The sequence below is a fragment of the Apodemus sylvaticus genome, chromosome 12 (assembly GCF_947179515.1).
Source record: "Apodemus sylvaticus chromosome 12, mApoSyl1.1, whole genome shotgun sequence".
Classification (NCBI taxonomy): domain Eukaryota; kingdom Metazoa; phylum Chordata; class Mammalia; order Rodentia; family Muridae; genus Apodemus; species Apodemus sylvaticus.
In genome coordinates, this window is record NC_067483.1 from 70,256,775 (window position 1) to 70,276,226 (window position 19,452).

A 19,452-nucleotide genomic window follows, 5' to 3' on the forward strand; every position below is an offset into this window, starting at 1 on the left:
GACTGGTAGGCCAGGTAGGTTAACTTAGTGAGATGTTTCAAGACCATGTTCCCCAAAAAATGTGTTTTCTGCTAGACATATTTTTTTATTCGATATAATTTATTTACATTTCAAATGATTTTCCCTTTTCTAGCCCCCCCACTCCCCGAAAGTCCCGTAAGCCCCCTTCTCTTCCCCTGTCCTCCCTCCCACCCCTTCCCACTTCCCCGTTCTGGTTATGCCGAATACTGTTTCACTGAGTCTTTCCAGAACCAGGGGCCACTCCTCCTTTCTTCTTGTATCTCATTTGATGTGTGGATTATGTTTTGGGTATTCCAGTTTTCTAGGTTAATAACCACTTATTAGTGAGTGCATACCATGATTCACCTTTTGAGTCTGGGTTACCTCACTTAGTATGATGTTCTCTAGCTCCATTCATTTGCCTAAGAATTTCATGAATTCATTGTTTCTAATGGCTGAATAGTACTCCATTGTGTAGATATACCACATTTTTTGCATCCACTCTTCTGTTGAGGGATACCTGGGTTCTTTCCAGCATCTGGCAATTATAAATAGGGCTGCTATGAACATAGTAGAGCATGTATCCTTATTACATGGTGGGGAATCCTCTGGATATATGCCCAGGAGTGGTATTCTGCTAGACATATTTAATCTTTTAACATTTATCATAATTTCAAACACTGTTTAGCTAAGACATACATGTTAAGATGGAGGTTTCATTTAGGTACCTTTTTTGCTAAGTGGCTGGCCTCCACGGCAATATCTGTGCCAGAATTTCCCATTCCAACCACAAGGACTCGCTTGTCCTTAAATATGTCTGGATGTTTATACTGTCGGCTGTGGAAGTACTGCCCCTTAAAAGTTTGTATACCTATAGAGAAAACAAAGCCACATAGAGAACTTATAAAATAAGTGGGTGGAACATGAATATTTTTCACCTGATAACATGATGATTTAGTTATTTTTTACATGATTTTATATATATATATATATATATATATATATATATATATATGATTTAATTAATACTAGGATATTCTAGTTTGAGAAAACCTAAAATAAGAACATACAACTTTACAAAATGTTATCTGGCAATTATTTTCTTAATTACTTTATCTAGTTATGGGCAAAGGGGATCAATGATCTCATTAGACCAATGCTTTGTTTTACTTACTAAATGATTAACTACTAAGCTGAAATACTGTGACATTAGACATACTGCACAAAAACATGAGCAGTTATCACCATGCCAAGGGTGATGGATGCCAATGGGAAGGTAACGTTCTGGTTTCCAGCTTTTTGTAAACAGGAGCAAGAACAGAGAAGTGAATCAGTGATTTTATTCAGCAAACTTTCTGGGGATCCTGGCTACATGCCCGGCATTGTGGTAGATGATATAGAGAAAATGGTTAATGAACATGGGCCCTGCTCAAGAAGGTTCTTATACAATGAAGATGTTTCCGACAGTCCACAGCTCAGGCTGAGTTTGCTGAGTCAGAGTTGGCTCATAGAAAAAAGGGTTGTGTGTGTGACATTAGGGTCATATCTCCTGGGCTCACTAGATAGGCAGTTGTTGCCAAATCCCATTAGGACATCAAATGCAAACACAAAGCTTTTGAAAAATCTTTTCAAGGATGTTACACAATCAGAAGTCGGAGACCCTGACTTTTGTAGGGTGAAGATAAGGCAGCTAGGTTCTCAGGTTAAGTAAGTATGATTGCAGGAAGTGGTTGTCTTATAAACAGGTGGCTTTGTAGTCCACGGTGAATCACTCAAACTTTAGCAGAATCCTGGTCAAAACGTAATTACAAGATCATTTTATATTTGATGTGATTTTTTTTAAACCAAATTCAAATATTAACTCTTAACTCAGAAATTATGGTTGTGCTACTAAATGCCAAAATTTATGTTGCTAAAGAAATAAAACTATTTGGGGGAAATGGCATACTCAATCTAATTGTGATAATTATTATTTTTACAAAGACTCTTGGGAACTTCACCTTTGGAATTACACTTAGAACCTCTAATAAATAATTTGAATATCTTTGATGAACATAAATTTTTGTCATGGTTCATGACCACTCCAAAGCAGGGAGGAGATGGCTATAAGTCAGAATCAGGCTAAGAGCTCAGAGCCTTTTTGACAATCATGGAACCAGGGCTTTCAAATTGGTAGTGCCCAATGAGAATGATATTAAGGGCTGTAGGTTTTAGACAGACCTCTTCATTTGATTGTGTGACACACACATTTGGGTAAAGTAATCTGAGTTCTTCAATTTGTTGACAAGTCTCCACTCCCAGAGACTTAGAAAGAAGAGGGAAGAGGCCAAAGACCTCTTAGACCAATGCTTTGTTTTACTTACTAAATGATTAACTACTAAGCTGAAATACTGTGACATTAGACATACTGCACAAAAACATGAGCAGTTATCACCATGCCAAGGGTGATGGATGCCAATGGGAAGGTAACGTTCTGGTTTCCAGCTTTTTGTAAACAGGAGCAAGAACAGAGAAGTGAATCAGCGATTTTATTCAGCAAACTTTCTGGGGATCCTGGCTACATGCCCGGCATTGTGGTAGACGATATAGAGAAAATGGTCAATGAACATGGGCCCTGTTCAAGAAGGTTCTTATACAATGAAGATGTTTGCCGACGGTCCACAGCTCAGGCTGAGTTTGCTGAGTCAGAGTTGGCTCATAGAAAAAAGGGTTGTGTGTGTGACATTAGTGTCATATCTCCTGGGCTCACTAGATAGGCAGTTGTTGCCAAATCCCACTGGGACATCAAATGCAAACACAAAGCTTTTGAAAAATCTTTTCAAGGATGTTACACAATCAGAAGTCAGAGACCCTGACTTTTGTAGGATGAAGATAAGGCAGCTAGGTTCTCAGGTTAAGTAAGTATGATTGCAGGAAGTGGTTGTCTTATAAACAGGTGGCTTTGTAGTCCACAGTGAATCACTCAAACTTTAGCAGAATCCTGGTCAAAACGTAATTACAAGATCATTTTATATTTGATTGATTTTTTTTAAACCAAATTCAAATATGAACTCTTAACTCAGAAATTATGGTTGTGCTACTAAATGCCAAAATTTATGTTGCTAAAGAAATAAAACTATTTGGGGGAAATGGCATACTCAATCTAATTGTGATAATTATTATTTTTACAAAGACTCTTGGGAACTTCACCTTTGGAATTACACTTAGAACCTCTAATAAATAATTTGAATATCTTTGATGAACTTAAGTTTTTGTCATGGTTCATGACTACTCCAAAGCAGGGAGGAGATGGTTATAAGTCAGAATCAGGCTAAGAGCTCAGAGCCTTTTTGACAATCACGGAACCAGGGCTTTCAAACTGGTAGTGCCCAATGAGAATGATATTAAGGGCTGTAGGTTTTGGACAGACCTCTTCATTTGATTGTGTGACACACACATTTGGGTAAAGTAATCTGAGTTCTTCAATTTGTTGGCAAGTCTCCACTCCCAGAGACTTAGAAAGGAGAGGGAAGAGGCCAAAGACTATTAGCTGTTGAGCCATGTGGCATAGCTTATGCTTTTCCAATTGGCAGCTTATCTGGTTCAAACCAAATACAGTGGCTTGCCTGCCTTCAATCTGTCCTATCTTAACCCAGCATGACTTCTGATGTGGCTCCCAGGGCAGATCCAGGACCATGTGCATCTCTGAGTTCCGAGTACTGCTATTATTTGGCTTTTATGTAGACTGTGATTCCTCCTTGCTCTGGGGCAAATCCAGGCCCGCTGAAAGTAGATGAGTTTAGTGTAAGATAGAAGAATCCCTTTAGGCCATGTCTGAATGATCTAGAGAAAAATTTCCTGTTCCTAACTTTTGAAAGCTTACTGTAGGCAAAATAAACTTTCAAGCCATCAAATTTTCTATTTCCCTGAGTTGATATACTACTGGGATTTGGCATAGAGTGAATTATGGTTGCAAAAGCCATGTAAGGGAACTGAGAGCTAACAATGTCTTAGTTTGTATCCTAAGACTCATTTCCCAGTTGTTCCAGTGCCAGGAAGTTCTCATTTGCACACTCTGAGGGAGGCAAGCAAGTAAGCACAAATCACGTTTCTCATTCCATTATTCCAACACTGTGCTTTGTGTCCTTTAAGCACAAATTTAGCAACGAGAAACAGTTGCTGAGGTGAACAACTTGTGTAAGCACCCCACATTTCATAAGACTAAGTATTGCCTGTCACTTCAGAAGGAACAGTGAACCTCACTGAAGCATAAAACTGCTTATCCATTATTCTCATCTGCATGCATTATTTGCTTGAAAGCCAAAAGCCATCTGACTAGGAAAGGTACTGCTTGGAAAAAAATTGTTGCAACACAATTTTTAACTTTTTAATGGACAACCCACAAGAGTTCATTCTGGGACTAACCAGGTATCAGGATGGGTTCCTTGAAACAATTCAAAGTAATTTGTAGAAAATTCTGTACCTGGAAAGGAATCCAGGGGTAGATGTGGGTTAGTCAGAAAACCGGTGCAGACCATGACTGCATCAAAGATGTCTGAGCTCTGCTTCTCTCCACTGACAGTGACCACTTCCCACTGTCCAGAGACAGCAAAATCCGGGCGTTTTGTTATACTGCACACTTTGGTCTGAAAAGAATCACAGACAGGATTAGCAGCCATAAGATTTCTTTTAAGGGCTTGCTGGTTTATACACTAGTGGACATTTTAAAGCATCTAGAACAGAGAGATTAATCATACTTAATGAACAGAACCCTAGAATCCTAATCAGGTTACTGAATCAAACACGATGCATTGGATAGAAGGCTTCTATGTTCGGAAAAGTTAAAAAAAAAGTCTATGAGTGATTTGCTCGAATTCTCACTGGAAGTGATAGAACCTTGGGAGTAGTTCAAGGTTCAAATAATCTATTTTTTTTTTGTTTTTATAGAATGCACATATGCAAATGAGAATTAAGTTCTGATTTATTGGTTGTGTCCTGGGAATCAAATCTAGTCTTTATGTTAAGTAAACACTATACTCCAAATCTCAATATTATAACCCAGGCTTCTGATGAAGCTTGCTTTTTCATAGAGGATATTCTTTAACAATAGTTGCTTTAATAGAGACAAGGATTGTATATTATTGAAAACAAAAATGTGGTCATAGGTCTCTATGCCCATAAAAGGTCTTAGAGAAAACATTGTTAAAGTATACCCACGTCTAGAGACAGGCTCCTAATCTTATGGCTTGAATTATTTGGGAGTAGTCTAAAGTTCAAATAACATTTTGTTTTTGTTTTCATTGAACATAAATATGAAATTGATTAAGTTCTGATTTATTGATTATGTGCCAGGGATCAAATCCATGTCTTCAAATATGACATGTTAGTTAAGCACTTTACCTTGACTCTCAAAATGTTTATAAAAATAAATTTATACATGTCAAACTTAAAAGCAAAAATTGCTTGCTAACCAAGAGGTGTTGCTCTTTCTCTCTTAAAAAAACTCAGAGAAGTTGGGTTTCTTAGGTCTTTCCAACTGGCCTTACTATTTGGTTTATAATATGCAAAATGCCTCTTGGGCTTCTACATTCGTATTAGCAAGTCTGTCTGTCTTGTGCAAAGGTCCCATTACTCTTCCCAGTTTGATCACTTATCTACAAAACTCAGGGCTGTACTAGAGAGAGGTAAGAGGAGACAAGTAAAGGAAGACTTCCTGACTGCTGATTGTTGTTTATAACTTACATTGAAACAAATGCATCTCAGAAGGTTGAACTTGGTTGAATAGAGTTTGAGATATTCCAGGAATAGAGAATTTGGCACAAAGTTTGGGTAGTCTTCCGGAAAAGGAAAATCTGGATAACAAGACATCTCCCTGCTGCTGTTAGAAACCACAGACTTGTAAAGACTGGCTCTTCCTTCTTCAACATGTTCCTGTAAAACAGTGCATACTCATGAACATACATGCACACACACACACACACACACACACACACACACACACACACACTGTATGTTAACATTTTTGAAGTCTCAAACATTGGTTGAGTTTAAGGTAATCAAGATAATATAATCTTATTATTATTAATAGATGCTACTTAATCACTTTAAAAATAGGATTTGCATCTGGGAAATGAGCAGCACTGGGCCCTAAGTAAACTGCTTGACCACAGTCACTATTTCAGTCATGACATGGCACCGAATAAGTCTGCTGTGAACTCATATGTATGCAGTGACACAGCAAAGTATAGAAACAAATAGGCCAAATTCTGGACACTGGCTTGGCTAGACAAGACTTACTAGGTACTTGGGCTTCATGGACTACTCGTGGGACAATATGGAGGAACAGAATATAAATTATGTAGGCTTGGTATTAAAACAATTAAGGTTTGCGGATTTTTATAGGAAGTTCATGGTGATTCACAGTCAACTTTGAAAATACAGTTTTGGTTCTATTAAAGATGTATCAGAGATCATGGGATGTGAGGATGATGATGAAGGAATTTATCTTAGCAGCCTAAGACATAAATCTAGTGCTACCCAGGGTCCAAACAGAGATACTCACAGTTGGAACAGAGAGAGTGGACACTCAGAAGACAAATTGTGCAGGATTATGAGAGGAATTTGAGTTAGGGAAAAGAAAAGTCAAAGTTTCAAGACTGGACAACTGTGTTAATGACACTAACCAATTTCCTACTTCAGCTTGGACTCAGTAGCAGTAGTATAGTACATAACTACAAGATCAAGTATTACGTTTTAGTAATCCTTTAGTTGTATGTTGCCTCTGTCTTTCAGGTAGGATAATGGAGGATCGTATTGATTTCAAAGGGAAATTTCTTAGTATTATAATACTATTTGTAATCATATATGTATATATATATATATATACACATCTATCTATATACATACACACACATATATAGTTTCTTTTTACAGAAAAAAGTTATTTTGTTCATATGAATATGTGGGAACATGAACATAAACCTTTCATATGGATAGGTTCACTTTGTTCCCATAAAGTATATGAATCTAAGTATAGACAAAATGTTTATCAATCATACATAATAAATTAAATATGATTAAAAGTCAATGTTACTGGCCATATCAAGTTGATTGTAACCTGGTGTGTGATCCTGCTCCTGACAGCTTCACTTTAGCTGCCTAAAACAAGACCTGAGGGATAATATCAATAGACCTGCTTGTGCAGAATGGAGAAATCTGAGTGTCCCATGTGGAGAAAGAACTACAGGCAACTGATACTGCTGAGCTAGGGAGAGTTAGCGCCGCCCAGGAACCAGACCTTTATTGATTATTCAAGACAAAGTGGAAAGCTGCACCAACTGGTCTTAACAGGTTGTATTTCTATACTTAGATATGTATATTATATATGCAACAATAATAAAAATGGCTACCAGTGTGAGAGGTAGTGAGAGATGACATGGGAAGAGTTAGAGAGAGAGAGAGAAGGGGAGAGTGATGCAACTCTATTTTAAAAATATAGCACCATTTGCTTCATTTTAGATAGCAGTTTTTAAACAGAATCCTTTGAACTGATAAAGCTTTAAAAACTCCCATTTCAATCAGCATACCTTTGTGACATCCTAGAAATTAGAAATAGCCTGTATCTACATGCATCTAGGAAGATCCCTGAAGCTGACAGTGAGTATGGGTGCTAAATATAAAGTTGGTGTGAATTACTCCAAACAGTAATGAGTTTCCCTGTGAGCTACGGGAATAAGAACATTCGTATGAGGAGCTAAAGTCCTGAGGAGTGGAGACAAACTCTGCAGAGGACAAACTGTGTTATCAGCAAAAAATAAACATTGGAAACATTTGGGGATCAGTTTGTGTAAGGCGCAGTCTCTCCTGTCTCTCTATGCTGCAGGAACTTCACAATTACACTTTTGCTAGTACAGACAGATTTCAGAAAAGGTAAATCTCTCTCTCTCTCTCTCTCTCTCTCTCTCTCTCTCTCACACACACACACACACACACACACACACACAGAGAGAGAGAGAGAGAGAGAGAGAGAGAGAGAGAGAGAGAACATTAATCACACTATTTAAGGGAGTGGGGAGAGATAACACACTTTGTGAGAATTTTCATAGAAATAGTCCCCAAAGTTACAGCATTATAATGGTGTGTTTATACATCAGAGAGTAATGGGGCCCACGGGAACTAAATAAGCCAAGGTACCCTGTATTCCATGAACTCTTACTTCACGTGAACAAACAAAACTAGAAGGGTGGGGGGTGGAGAAGCCCTCTATTTTGCAAAACTTGGAAAATGCTTGTAAAGTCAGAAAGAGAGGTTTCCAGGAAATACTAAAGCCTGTTGTGAAATAATCTATCACAGATGTTAGTCACAGAGAGACAGCTTAGCCTTTAGGGCAGAATCCAAGGTGAACTCTGCTCCATTCTCTCTCTCCTCCTATCCATTGCTTCTCCTGTATAAGCAGGGCTTGAGTATTGAACACACCTATAGTGACCGACAGTCCATGTCACCTCTCAATGCTATTTGGGGGCCTTGGACCACTCCTTCTGGAATTTACCTCAATGATTCCTCAATCAGTCCCAATGATTTCCAGACCCTCTGGACCTCTCTTCAGACAACCCCACCCCCATCCTCACCCCTTGGTCCCAAGCAGTGCTCGCAAATCCTGTGTACCACTCCTAGTTGCCCTGGCACTGGTTGAGGGAGTATATGCCTGTGAGAATTAGTGGGGTCATTTAGGGGAAAGGTTAGTACTCATGAAGTGAGAAAAGGAATGAAAGGGATTAAAGCCAGATTGGTTTTAGAGAAAGGGACAGAGAAGGAATGGGAGGGTTGAGGGTTTCTGGTCCTCTTTGATTTGACAGCACAGTGGGATCATCACCAACACCCATTTTGTTTCCCTGATGCCTAAAGATGTTGACCATTTTTAAAATTGTTCCTCGAATATTTGTATTTCCCTCTTTGGCAAATTCTCTGTTTAGTTCAATGCCTGTACTGCCTGGTTTGTGTGTCAACTTGACACAGGCTGGAGTTATCACAGAGAAAGGAGCTTCAGTTGGGGAAGTGCCTCCATGAGATCCAGCTGTGGGCATTTTCTCAATAGTGATCAAAGGGGAAGGGCCCCTTGTGGGTGGTGCCATTCCTGGGCTGGTAGTCTTGGGTTCTATAAGAAATCAGGCTGAGTAAGCCAGGGGAAGCAATCCAGTGGGAAACATCCCTCCATGGCCTCTGCATTACCTCCTGCTTCCTGACCTGCTTGAGTCCCAGTTCTGACTTCCTTTGGTGATGACTAGCAATGTGGAAGTGTGAGCTAAATAAACCCTTTCCTCCCCAACTTGCTTCTTGGTCATGATGTTTGTGCAGGAATACAAACCCAGACTAAGAAAAATCCACTCCGCCTTCTTGCTTTTATAATTTTTTGTTGTTGTTAATTGAAAAAAATTTTAGACTTAAATATATTTTGATTATGTTCTACTCTCCCAAGTCCTTTCAGGTCCTCTCTTCTCCCTACCCACACAACTTTAAGTTCTTTCTCAAAATGAGATAAGGAAGACCTTTGCCTCAGTGCCCTTCTGTTTCTAGCAGCTCTTCTTGTGTCTCCCCAATACCACAGCTAATGGATAACTTTAATGAAAAGCTTAGCATAGCTGTTGCAGGCACCTTTGACACTACCACTTTAATTTAGCCAGAGGAATGCATAACACTGTCCCTACATACAGATGGAAAAGCTGAGAATTATAGAAAATTCCAAAGATCATGCAATAAAAAGAAAGGCCTCAAATATGGATCTAGGCAGTCTGCCCCTGTGCTGTGACGACACAGCACAAAACTCTACTGCTTCACAGTTCAAAAGTCAGGCAAACCATGAGTTGTGCATCGCCCTACAAAGTGGTCCAATGGGTGTTGGTGACAAACCCACTATGCTGCCAAATCAAAGAGTACCATAAACCCTCCACCCTCCCATTCCTTCTCTGTCCTTTTCTCTAAAACCAATCTGGCTTTAATCCCTTTCTTCCCTTTTCTCACTTCATGAGTACTAACCTTTCCCCTAAATGATCCCACTAATTCTCACAGGCATATACTCCCACAACCAGTACCAGGGCAACTAGGAGTGGTACACAGGATTTGCTGGCACTGCTTGGGACCAAGGTGTGAGGATGGGGGTGGGGTTGTCTGAAGAGAGGTCCAGAGGGTCTGGAAATCATTCACCACCCCAGTTTAACCACCCTGTTCCATTATCTCCCTTTAAACCTTTATACCACTGTGTTCTATTTACCCTCTCTTGAAAACCCTACCACCATTATCTCTTACTAATTTCCTAACTAATTTCCAAAGGAAATACATATATTTGGCAATTAAAAACAAACATCTAAAAATGAGAGAAAAAAAACACAATGTATGTCTTTCTGAGTCTGGGTTACCTCAGCATAAGTATTTACAGCTGCACCCACTGAGATGTGAATGCCATAATTTTGTTTAAGAACTGAATTCTATTGTGAAAGTGTAGCACATTTTCATTTTCTGTTAGTCAGTTGACTGACATCTTTTCCATTTCTACCTCCTGGCTATTATGACTGGAGAATCAGTGGTATAGATGCTGGAGTCCTTTGGTTATATGCCTAAGGGAGATACAGCTGGATCATGTTCTGACTCTCTCTAGCTTTTTGAGGACTCCCTACACTGATTTCCATCGTGTCTGCCCCAGCCTGTACAGCCACTAAGAGCCAGTAAGTGTTCCTCTCTCCCCACATACATGCCTGCATTTTTTTGTCATGTTTTACATTCATTTTGTATCTTAGCCCTTTTGACTGAGGTCAGATGGAATATAGAAGTTGTGTTAATTTTCATTTCCATGATGCCCAAAGATGTTGACCATTTTTTAAAATGTTCCTCAAATATTTGTATTTCCCCCTTTGGTAAATTCTCTGTTTAGTTCTGTGCCCCTCCTTCCTCCTTTTTGCTTTTATCATTTTTTTGTTGTTGTTACTTGAAACAATTTTTAGACTTAAATATATTTTGATTATATTTGTCTCAGCTCCCAGGTCCTTTCAGGTCCTCTCTTCTCCCTACCCACTCAACTTTAAGTTCTTTTTCAAAATGTGATAAGGAAGACCTTTGCCCCAGTGCCCTTCTGTCTCCAGCAGCTCTCCTTGTGTCTCCCTGATCACAGCAAATCGATAACTTTAATGAAAAGCTTAGCATACCAGTTACAGGTGCCTTTGACACTACCACTTCCATTTAGCCAGGGGGATGCACACCACTGTCCCTCCATACAGATGGAAATACTGAGAATTGAAGAAAATTCCAAAGATTGCCCAAGAAAAAGAAAGACCTTAAATATGGATCTAGGCAGTCTGCCCTGTGCTGTGAAGACATAGCACGAAGTTCTACTGATTCACAGTTCAAGAGTCAGGCAAACCCTGAGTTGTGCATTGTCCTACTAAGTGCTCCAATGGGTGTTGGTGATGATCCCACTGTGCTGTCAAATCAAAGAGGACCAGAAACCCTCAACTCTCCCATTCCTTCTCCGTCCCTTTCTCTAAAACCAATCTCTCTTTAATCCCTTTCATTGATTTTTTCACTTCCTTAGAACTAACCTTTCCCCTAAATGATCCCACTAATTCTCACAGGCATATACTCCCACAACCAGTGCCAGGACAACTAGGAGTGGTACACAGGATTTGCTGGCACTGCTTGGGACCAAGGTGTGAGGATGGGGGTGGGGTTGTCTGAAGAGAGGTCCAGAGGGTCTGGAAATCATTCACCACCCCAGTTTAACTACCCTGTTCCATTATCTCCCTTTAACTCTTTATACCACTGTGTTATATTTACCCTCTCTTGAAAACCCTACCACCATGATCTCTTACTAATTTCCTAACTATTTTCCAAAGGAAATACATATATTTGCTGATTAAAAACAAACATCTAAAAATGAGAGAAAAAAAAACATGTCTTTCTGAGTCTGGGTTACCTCAGAATAAGTATTTACAGCTCCACCCACTGAGATATGAATGCCATAAGTTTGTTTAAGAACTGAATTCCATTGTGAAAGTGTAACACATTTTCATTTTCTGTTAGTCATTTGACTGACATCTTGTCCATTTCTACCTCCTGGCTATTATGGCTGGAGAATCAGTGGTATAGAGGCTGGAGTACTTTGGTTATATGCCTAAGGGAGGTACAGCTGGATCATGTGCTGACTTTCTCTCTAGCTTTTTCATTTCCATAGTGTCTGCCCCAGCATGTATAGACACCAACAACCAATAAGTCTTCCTCTTTCCCCACGTACATACCTGCATTTTTGTCATGTTTCAAATAATACAAATAAATACAAACATTTGAGGAATATTTCAAAAAATTGTCAACATCTTTAGGCATCATGGAAAGGAAAATTAATACAACTTCTAGATTCCATTTGACCTCGGTCAAAGTGGCTAAGGTTCAAAATGAAAGTAAAATATGACAAAAAATGCAGTCATGTATGTGGGGAAAGAGCAACACTTACTGGTTGTTGATGACAGTGCACGCTGGGGCAGACACGATGGAAATCAGTGTAGGGTGTCCTCAAAAAGCTAGAGAGAGTCAGCACATGATCCAGCTGTACCTCCCTTGGGCATATAACCAAAGGACTCCAGTTTCTGTACCACTCATGCTCCAGTCATAATAGCCAGGAAGCGAAAGTGGACAAGATGTCAACCAACTGACTAACAGAAAATGAAAATGTGCTACACATTCACAATGGAATTCAGTTCTTAAACAAAACTGTGGCATTCACATCTAAACGGGTGGAGCTGTAAATACTTATTCTGAGTGAACCCAGACTCAGAAAGACATACATTGTGTTTTTTCCTTCTCATTTTTAGATGTTTGTTTTTAATCTTCAATTATATGTATTTCCTTTGGAAATTAGTCAGGACATTAGTAAGAGATCATGGTGGTATGGTTTTCAGAGAGGGTAAATGAACACAGTGGTATAAAGGGTTAAAGGGAGATGATGGATAATGGTGGGTCAAACTGGGGTGGTGAGTGTGGTGGAAGGGTAGGGTTGGAAATACAGGGAGGGATTGAGAGCATGAAAGACCTTTCAAAAATAGTCATATGGAAACTTGCTAGTGTAACATAAGAAGAGTTACCCTATAATGAGGGGACAACGTCCCTACCAGATATCACAGACTTACAAACAGACAAACAGACAAACAAAAACAGAAAAACCACACCAGCATCAACAATAAAACCCCTCAAAACCAAATCAAAAAAAGCCCCGTGCCAGAAGTGGGCCATCTCTTTTGAACTTTTTCTCCATTGTGGATACACAGACCCACAAACACTACTGCCACTGCCAGTACTTTTGGTTCCTCTCCAGAACTTGACAGCAAGACCCCATTGATGAAAACACCACAGACCTGAGTCACAGAACATAGAGAAATTAAACTGGTACTGACCTAGAAGTGTTGTCCCTATGCGCTAGATCTCACAGTGCTGCAAGGTACTGTGCATACTGCTGGAGGATAAAAATAATCCTACGTCTTACCCAGCTATGCACCAGTGTGAGCTACGCTAATGACTGGACTAGAAAGATGTGTCCATGTGCATAGTGATATGAACATCATGGCGGTAACAGCCACTTTCTGATTGTGTTTAAGTATTTGATAACTTATAGGGCCAAGGACCAGTCCTACAGACTAAGAAATGCTTATCCCTGGAGCTGGAGAGATGGCTCAGCGGTTAAGAGTGCTGACTGCTCTTAGGAAGATCCTGAGTTCAAATCCCAGCAACCACATGGTGGCTCACAACCACCCGTAATTAGATCTGATACCCTCTTCTGGTGTGTGTGAAGATAGCTACAGTGTACTTACATATAATAAATAAATAAATCTTTAAAAAAAAAAGAAATGCTTATCCCTCAAGTGTAGATCTATATCATAACCCCCCACTCAAGGTTCTTGTTATGGGGAAAAAAGGGTGGAAATACTGTAAAAGGCAGAAATAGTGTTTTCAAGACATAAAAAAAAGGCAGTTATATTTCTGAACTCACAGGTGTTGCAACAATATGTACAAAATCTACACAAGCTCAGGCCAGAAAAGTCCCAACATGGACCAAACAGGTGAACAGGAATTCCCAGGAAAGAAGCTACTGGGAGAGGGGAGAGGGGAGAGGAAAGGAGAGGGGAGAGGGCAGGAATGGGGAGGAGAGGGGGAGAGGGGGGAGAGGGGAGAGGAGGAAGAGTCAGGTTTTTTTTTTTTTAATTTTTAAAGGTATAGCACCTGGTACATTGATCACACTCCAGTAGGAGGTCAATGATTCAAGAATATTTGGACAGTACAAACTGGACTTGATTAAAAAACAGAGAGAAGATAAGGGTGTATAGGAGAGGGGGAGTAGATCAGGAAGGAGTTGGAGGAAAGGGGAGAATACAATAAAAATGAGAAAAAAATCCAAAAAGTATAAAGTAAAAAATATAAAGAAATCCTTTTGTGATGATATTTTATCAACTTGTTGAGAATTTGATATAATGTACCATGACTTTTATTATTTATTAAAAATTTTAATTATATCACAAAGAAAGATGGCATTAAACTTCCTAACTAGTGGGGTAGGAGATGCAGCTCAGCTGTAGAGTGCTTTCCTAATGTGACTGAAGTCTTGAGTTTGATCTCCACCGCACAAAACTGGACCTGTTAGCACACAGCTGTGGTTCCAGCATTTGGGAGGTGAAGTCAGGGGATCAGAAATTGAAGGTTGTGCTTGGTTAGGTATTGAGTTGAAAACTAGCCTGGGTAATAGACATTCTGTCTGAAAACAGCAATAACAACAAGACAAACAAAAAAAATCCACTGAAAAATTTCCTAACTAAAGGCTTTTTTCTTTACGCATATGTTTGTTCAAGGAAAAATATCTTTGTTTCCTTTGCTTTAAGATATCCTGAGGTCTTGGGATTTAGCTTACTAAAAGAATGCATGTTCTGGGTTTAATCTTAGGAGACAGAGCAGGGTGAGGGGAAGTAGATGAGAGAGAGAGAGAGAGAGAGAGAGAGAGAGAGAGAGACTTGCATCACCCTATCACATACTGTTTCTTTGTGAGAGTCACTCTCAGTAAGGACAGAACCCAGCTCATTGTATGTGGAGGAGAGCTGTAGACTCCTTTGAGGAAAATCTGATGTAATCAAGAATCTCAGTTCTCTGAGGAGAGGGGTCTGCCTAGCATACTCCACCATGGATAACCAAAACTCTATAACTATCACTAGAATACATGAATAAAAGGAAACTCACCAGGACTATGAAGTTTTAGAATTAAGGCAGAGAGAGGGCAGCATACAAGTGTGGTGACTCCAATCTGATCCCCAGAACCCACATAAAGTGAAAGGAGAGAGCTGATTCCAAAAAGGCATGATCTGAACTTCACACATGTAAAGTGGCATGCGTGTACCCATGCTTATACATGCCACACACATGCGCACACACTAATACACTAAAACATTTTTTTATTAGATATATTTTTTATTTACATTTCAAATGATTTCCCCTTTTCTAGCCCCCCACTCCCCGAAAGTCCCATAAGCCCCCTTTTCTCCCCCTGTCCTCCCACCCACCCCTTCCCACTTCCCTGTTCTGGTTTTGCCCTATACTTCTTCACTGAGTCTTTCTAGAACAAGGGGCCACTCCTCCTTTCTTCTTGTACCTCATTTGATGTATGGATTATGTTTGGGTTATTCCAGTTTTCTAGGTTAATATCCACTTATTAGTGAGTGCATACCATGAGTCACCTTTTGAGTCTGGGTTACCTCACTTAGTATGATGTTTTCTAGCTCCATCCATTTGCCTAAGAATTTCATGAATTCATTGTTTCTAATGGCTGAATAGTACTCCATTGTGTAGATATACCACATTTTTTGCATCCACTCTTCTGTTGAGGGATACCTGGGTTCTTTCCAGCATCTGGCAATTATAAATAGGGCTGCTATGAACATAGTAGAGCATGTATCCTTATTACATGGTGGGGAATCCTCTGGGTATATGCCCAGGAGTGGTATAGCAGGATCTTCTGGAAGTGAGGTGCCCAGTTTTCGGAGGAACCGCCAGACTGATTTCCAGAGTGGTTGTACCAATTTGCAACCCCACCAGCAGTGGAGGAGTGTTCCTCTTTCTCCACATCCTCTCCAACACCTGCTGTCTCCTGAATTTTTAATCTTAGCCATTCTGACTGGTGTAAGGTGAAATCTCAGGGTTGTTTTGATTTGCATTTCCCTAATGACTAATGAAGTTGAGCATTTTTTAAGATGCTTCTCCGCCATCCGAAGTTCTTCAGGTGAGAATTCCCTGTTTAACTCTGTACCCCATTTTTTAATAGGGTTGTTTTTTTTTTATTCCCCACCCCCCACCCCCCACTAAAAGATTTTTTAAAGGTTAAGTTAATCAAATCTAGGGAAGTGACAGCTGAAGAATGATTTTTTAAAAGATTTATTTACTATTATATGTAAGTACACTGTAGCTGTCTTCAGACACACCAGAAGAGGATGCCAGATCTCATTACGGATGGTTGTGAGCCACCATGTGATTGCTGGGATTTGAACTCAAGACCTCTAGAAAAGCAGTCAGTGCTCTTAACCGCTGAGCCATCTCTCCAGCCTGAATGATCTATTTTTATACTCCAACTTTCCCCTTACTAAAAATGAAAATGGAGGGAAACTGTATAGTAGGCTATCAATAAATGTTTGTTGAATGAGTGAAAGGATGTATGTGAAGATCTTGGTATACCTACAGAAGGGCATCATCCTTTGGCTGCTTGTAAGCCCTGAAATCTGTCACAGGGTGTGAAGGAGGAAGCAGGATGTGTGTCAGCTAGTACTGTTAATCCTCTTTAGACAATGCTGGTGTAGTTTTACTTAAAGACTGTTTCCCAAGTTCTCCTCCTACAGTTAGTTTCTATAAAAGCAATAGTCACTGTTAGTGGCAAGACAAACCCTCAAATTCTTTTCCTTCAACTACTTTATTTTGTTTGGAGATCAGGTCCTAGGTAGCCCAGACTGGCCTCCTACTTATTATGTAGCAGAAGATGGCCTTGAATTTCCTTCTTCTACTCCTACCTCTATCCCCTGAGTGTTGACGTCACTGGAGTGGACGACTGTGCTGGGTTCTGGAGAATACAACCCAAGGTTTCATGTGATCTGTTATCTAGCAACTGAGTTCCAACCCCAACTCTCAACTATTGTTTTATAACTGAGACCATTAACCAATAGTGCTCCTTCCTCCCTCTCAGATGGCTGAAAATGTTCACTGTGACAAAGGCCTTCCATACACGTTGTCTCTGTTCGCTTGAGTGGCAGTCAGTCAGTCAGAAGAAGTGTTTACCAGTGTGTGTGTGTGTGTATGTGTTTCTTTGTGAGAGTCACTCTCCCTAAGGACAAGGCCCAGCTTGTTGTGTGTAGAGGAGAGCTGTAGACTCCTTTGAGGAAAATCTGATGTAGTCAATAATCTCAGCTCTGTAAGGAGAGGGGTCTGCTTAGCGTACTCAACCGTGTGTGTGTGTGTATGTGTGTGTTTATTAGTTGTTTCCTTTCTCTCCCCTGCCTCAGTTTATGATATCTTCACTTTCTCACTGAAACCTTTGTCTTTTGTGTTGGCTTGGGAGGACTAGAGTCTTGGTCCTGGTGGTAGTGGTCAATTAAATGAAGTAGTTCATAATTTCTATAATATTAATACCCTCTTTCTATTTGGAAAAGAAAGCTTCCTAAATTTTTTGGCTTTGAATGGGGTACCTTATCTACTTTAGATCCCAAGATATTTTTGAGCTGATTTTTGCTGTTGGTGATGATAGTGGTGGTGGTGGTGGTGGTGGTGTGTGTGTATGTTGGGAAAGGAGGGGGAATGACTATCTCAGGAGACTCTGCCGTGTTGTAGCTGGAAGACGCCTTCAAGGTTGCCTAGTTGAAGGGCTGTCAAGGTTGCAGAGGTGCCTCCAGGCTGCTGGGTGACAACTGTGGTGAAGATTTCCCTAATCCAAACCCATGAAAGCTCGGTATTACCCTGCTCTTCAAACTTGTTTCATTTTATAAATGAAGTCATAGAAATGTCTTGGTATCTGGATACCATTGACAGTTGCTAGATAATATTGTTAGTCTTTTTCCCTCTGGTGGTCTGCCACATTTCCTGTGTGCATGGGCATGTGCGTGTGTGAGTGCATGTGCTCGTGTGTGTGTGTGTGTGTGTGTGTGTGTGTGTGTAAGGGAGGGAGGGAGGGAGAGAGAGAGGAGGGGAACAGCTCTATGTCATCTATTACTCCCCTTATGTTTTTGAGATCAAATCTCTCTGAACATGGAGGTCACTAATGGACAAGGCTGGCTGGCCAGCAGCGTCACCATGACCCTCCTGTCTCTGCCTCCCAGCACTGGGATTACAAGCTTGATCCGCCACACCTAGATTTTCCCATGGGTTCTGGGGATCTAAACTTAGGGTTTCGTGGTTGTACAGCAAGCACTTTATGCGCTGAGCTCCCTCCAGTTCTCTCGAACACGATTCTCTTGTAAAAGGACTGTCTTTATTTTTTTATTTTTTTAAAAATATTTTTATTTTCTATATTCTTTGTTTACATTTCAAATGATTTCCCCTTTCCCAGATCTGTCTTTATTTTTTAATTCTCTAATTCCCTTTACTAACCCACACTCTCTTGCCCCTAAAGAGACTGCCATATTTTCTAGTAAGAACTGAGACCACTGGTGTGATGGTGTGAGTGCTCTTTCAACTTTTTGCCTCTTTGCTTCAGTTTGGCTCTCTGTGCTACCTCTGCTGTGTGCTCCCTCTCCCTTTCCTCCAGTCTTTGGGGAAGAGTGTACCTTACCTCTTTGTCTTCCCAGGACTAACCCCTTCCCACAATCCCTCTCCCATCTTTTCTTTCTTTCTTTCTTTCTTTCTTTCTTTCTTTCTTTCTTTCTTTCTTTCTTTCTTTCTTTCTTTCTTTCTTTCTTTCTTTCTTTCTTTCTTTCTTTCTTTCTTTCTTTCTTAGAATGGTGTCTCAGTTTGGACTTGCCTATTCAATCACTTCCTGCCATCTAGGGACTTTCAGTCTTCAGCTACAGTCATCTTTAGGCCTTCCTGTGATGCATATATTCAAACAGAACGGTGGTGGTGGTGGCGGCGGCAGCAGCAGCAGCAGCAGCAGCAGCGGTAGCAGCAGCAGCAGCAGCGGTAGCAGCAGCAGCAGCGGCAGCAGCACTAACAATCATCTAAATTGTGCTCTTCTGCTTTTCTATTCAAGTTGCCCAGACATTCATCTGCTTGGTCTCTGTGGCTCCTCTCAGAGGCACTGCATGCACCAATAAACAACCTTTACACTTCCTGAGCATGCTCTCTTCTGTTTGTTGGACCCTTCCAAGCCCCATGTTGGGCTGTCTGATAGCCTTTCTGGTTTCCCAGCAGTGGTTGTAACCCTGCCCTCACCTATAGGGCTGTTTGTGACTTGTAAGTCATGAGTCTTTCTTCTGCCAA

General features: G+C 40.3%; 1 protein-coding gene across 1 annotated transcript in view; it reads right to left on the bottom strand.

The window, feature by feature from the left end:
• The window catches only part of Fmo1 (flavin containing dimethylaniline monoxygenase 1), a 33,838-nt gene that overhangs the window by 12,417 nt on the left and 1,969 nt on the right, over positions 1-19,452 (bottom strand). The window contains exons 3-5 of the mRNA XM_052200320.1: positions 5,722-5,910; positions 4,463-4,625; positions 729-871 (exon numbers count right to left, since the gene is read on the bottom strand). Of these exons, the coding sequence (XP_052056280.1) occupies positions 729-871; positions 4,463-4,625; positions 5,722-5,910 (495 nt within the window). The remainder of the gene's footprint in view (positions 1-728; positions 872-4,462; positions 4,626-5,721; positions 5,911-19,452) is intronic.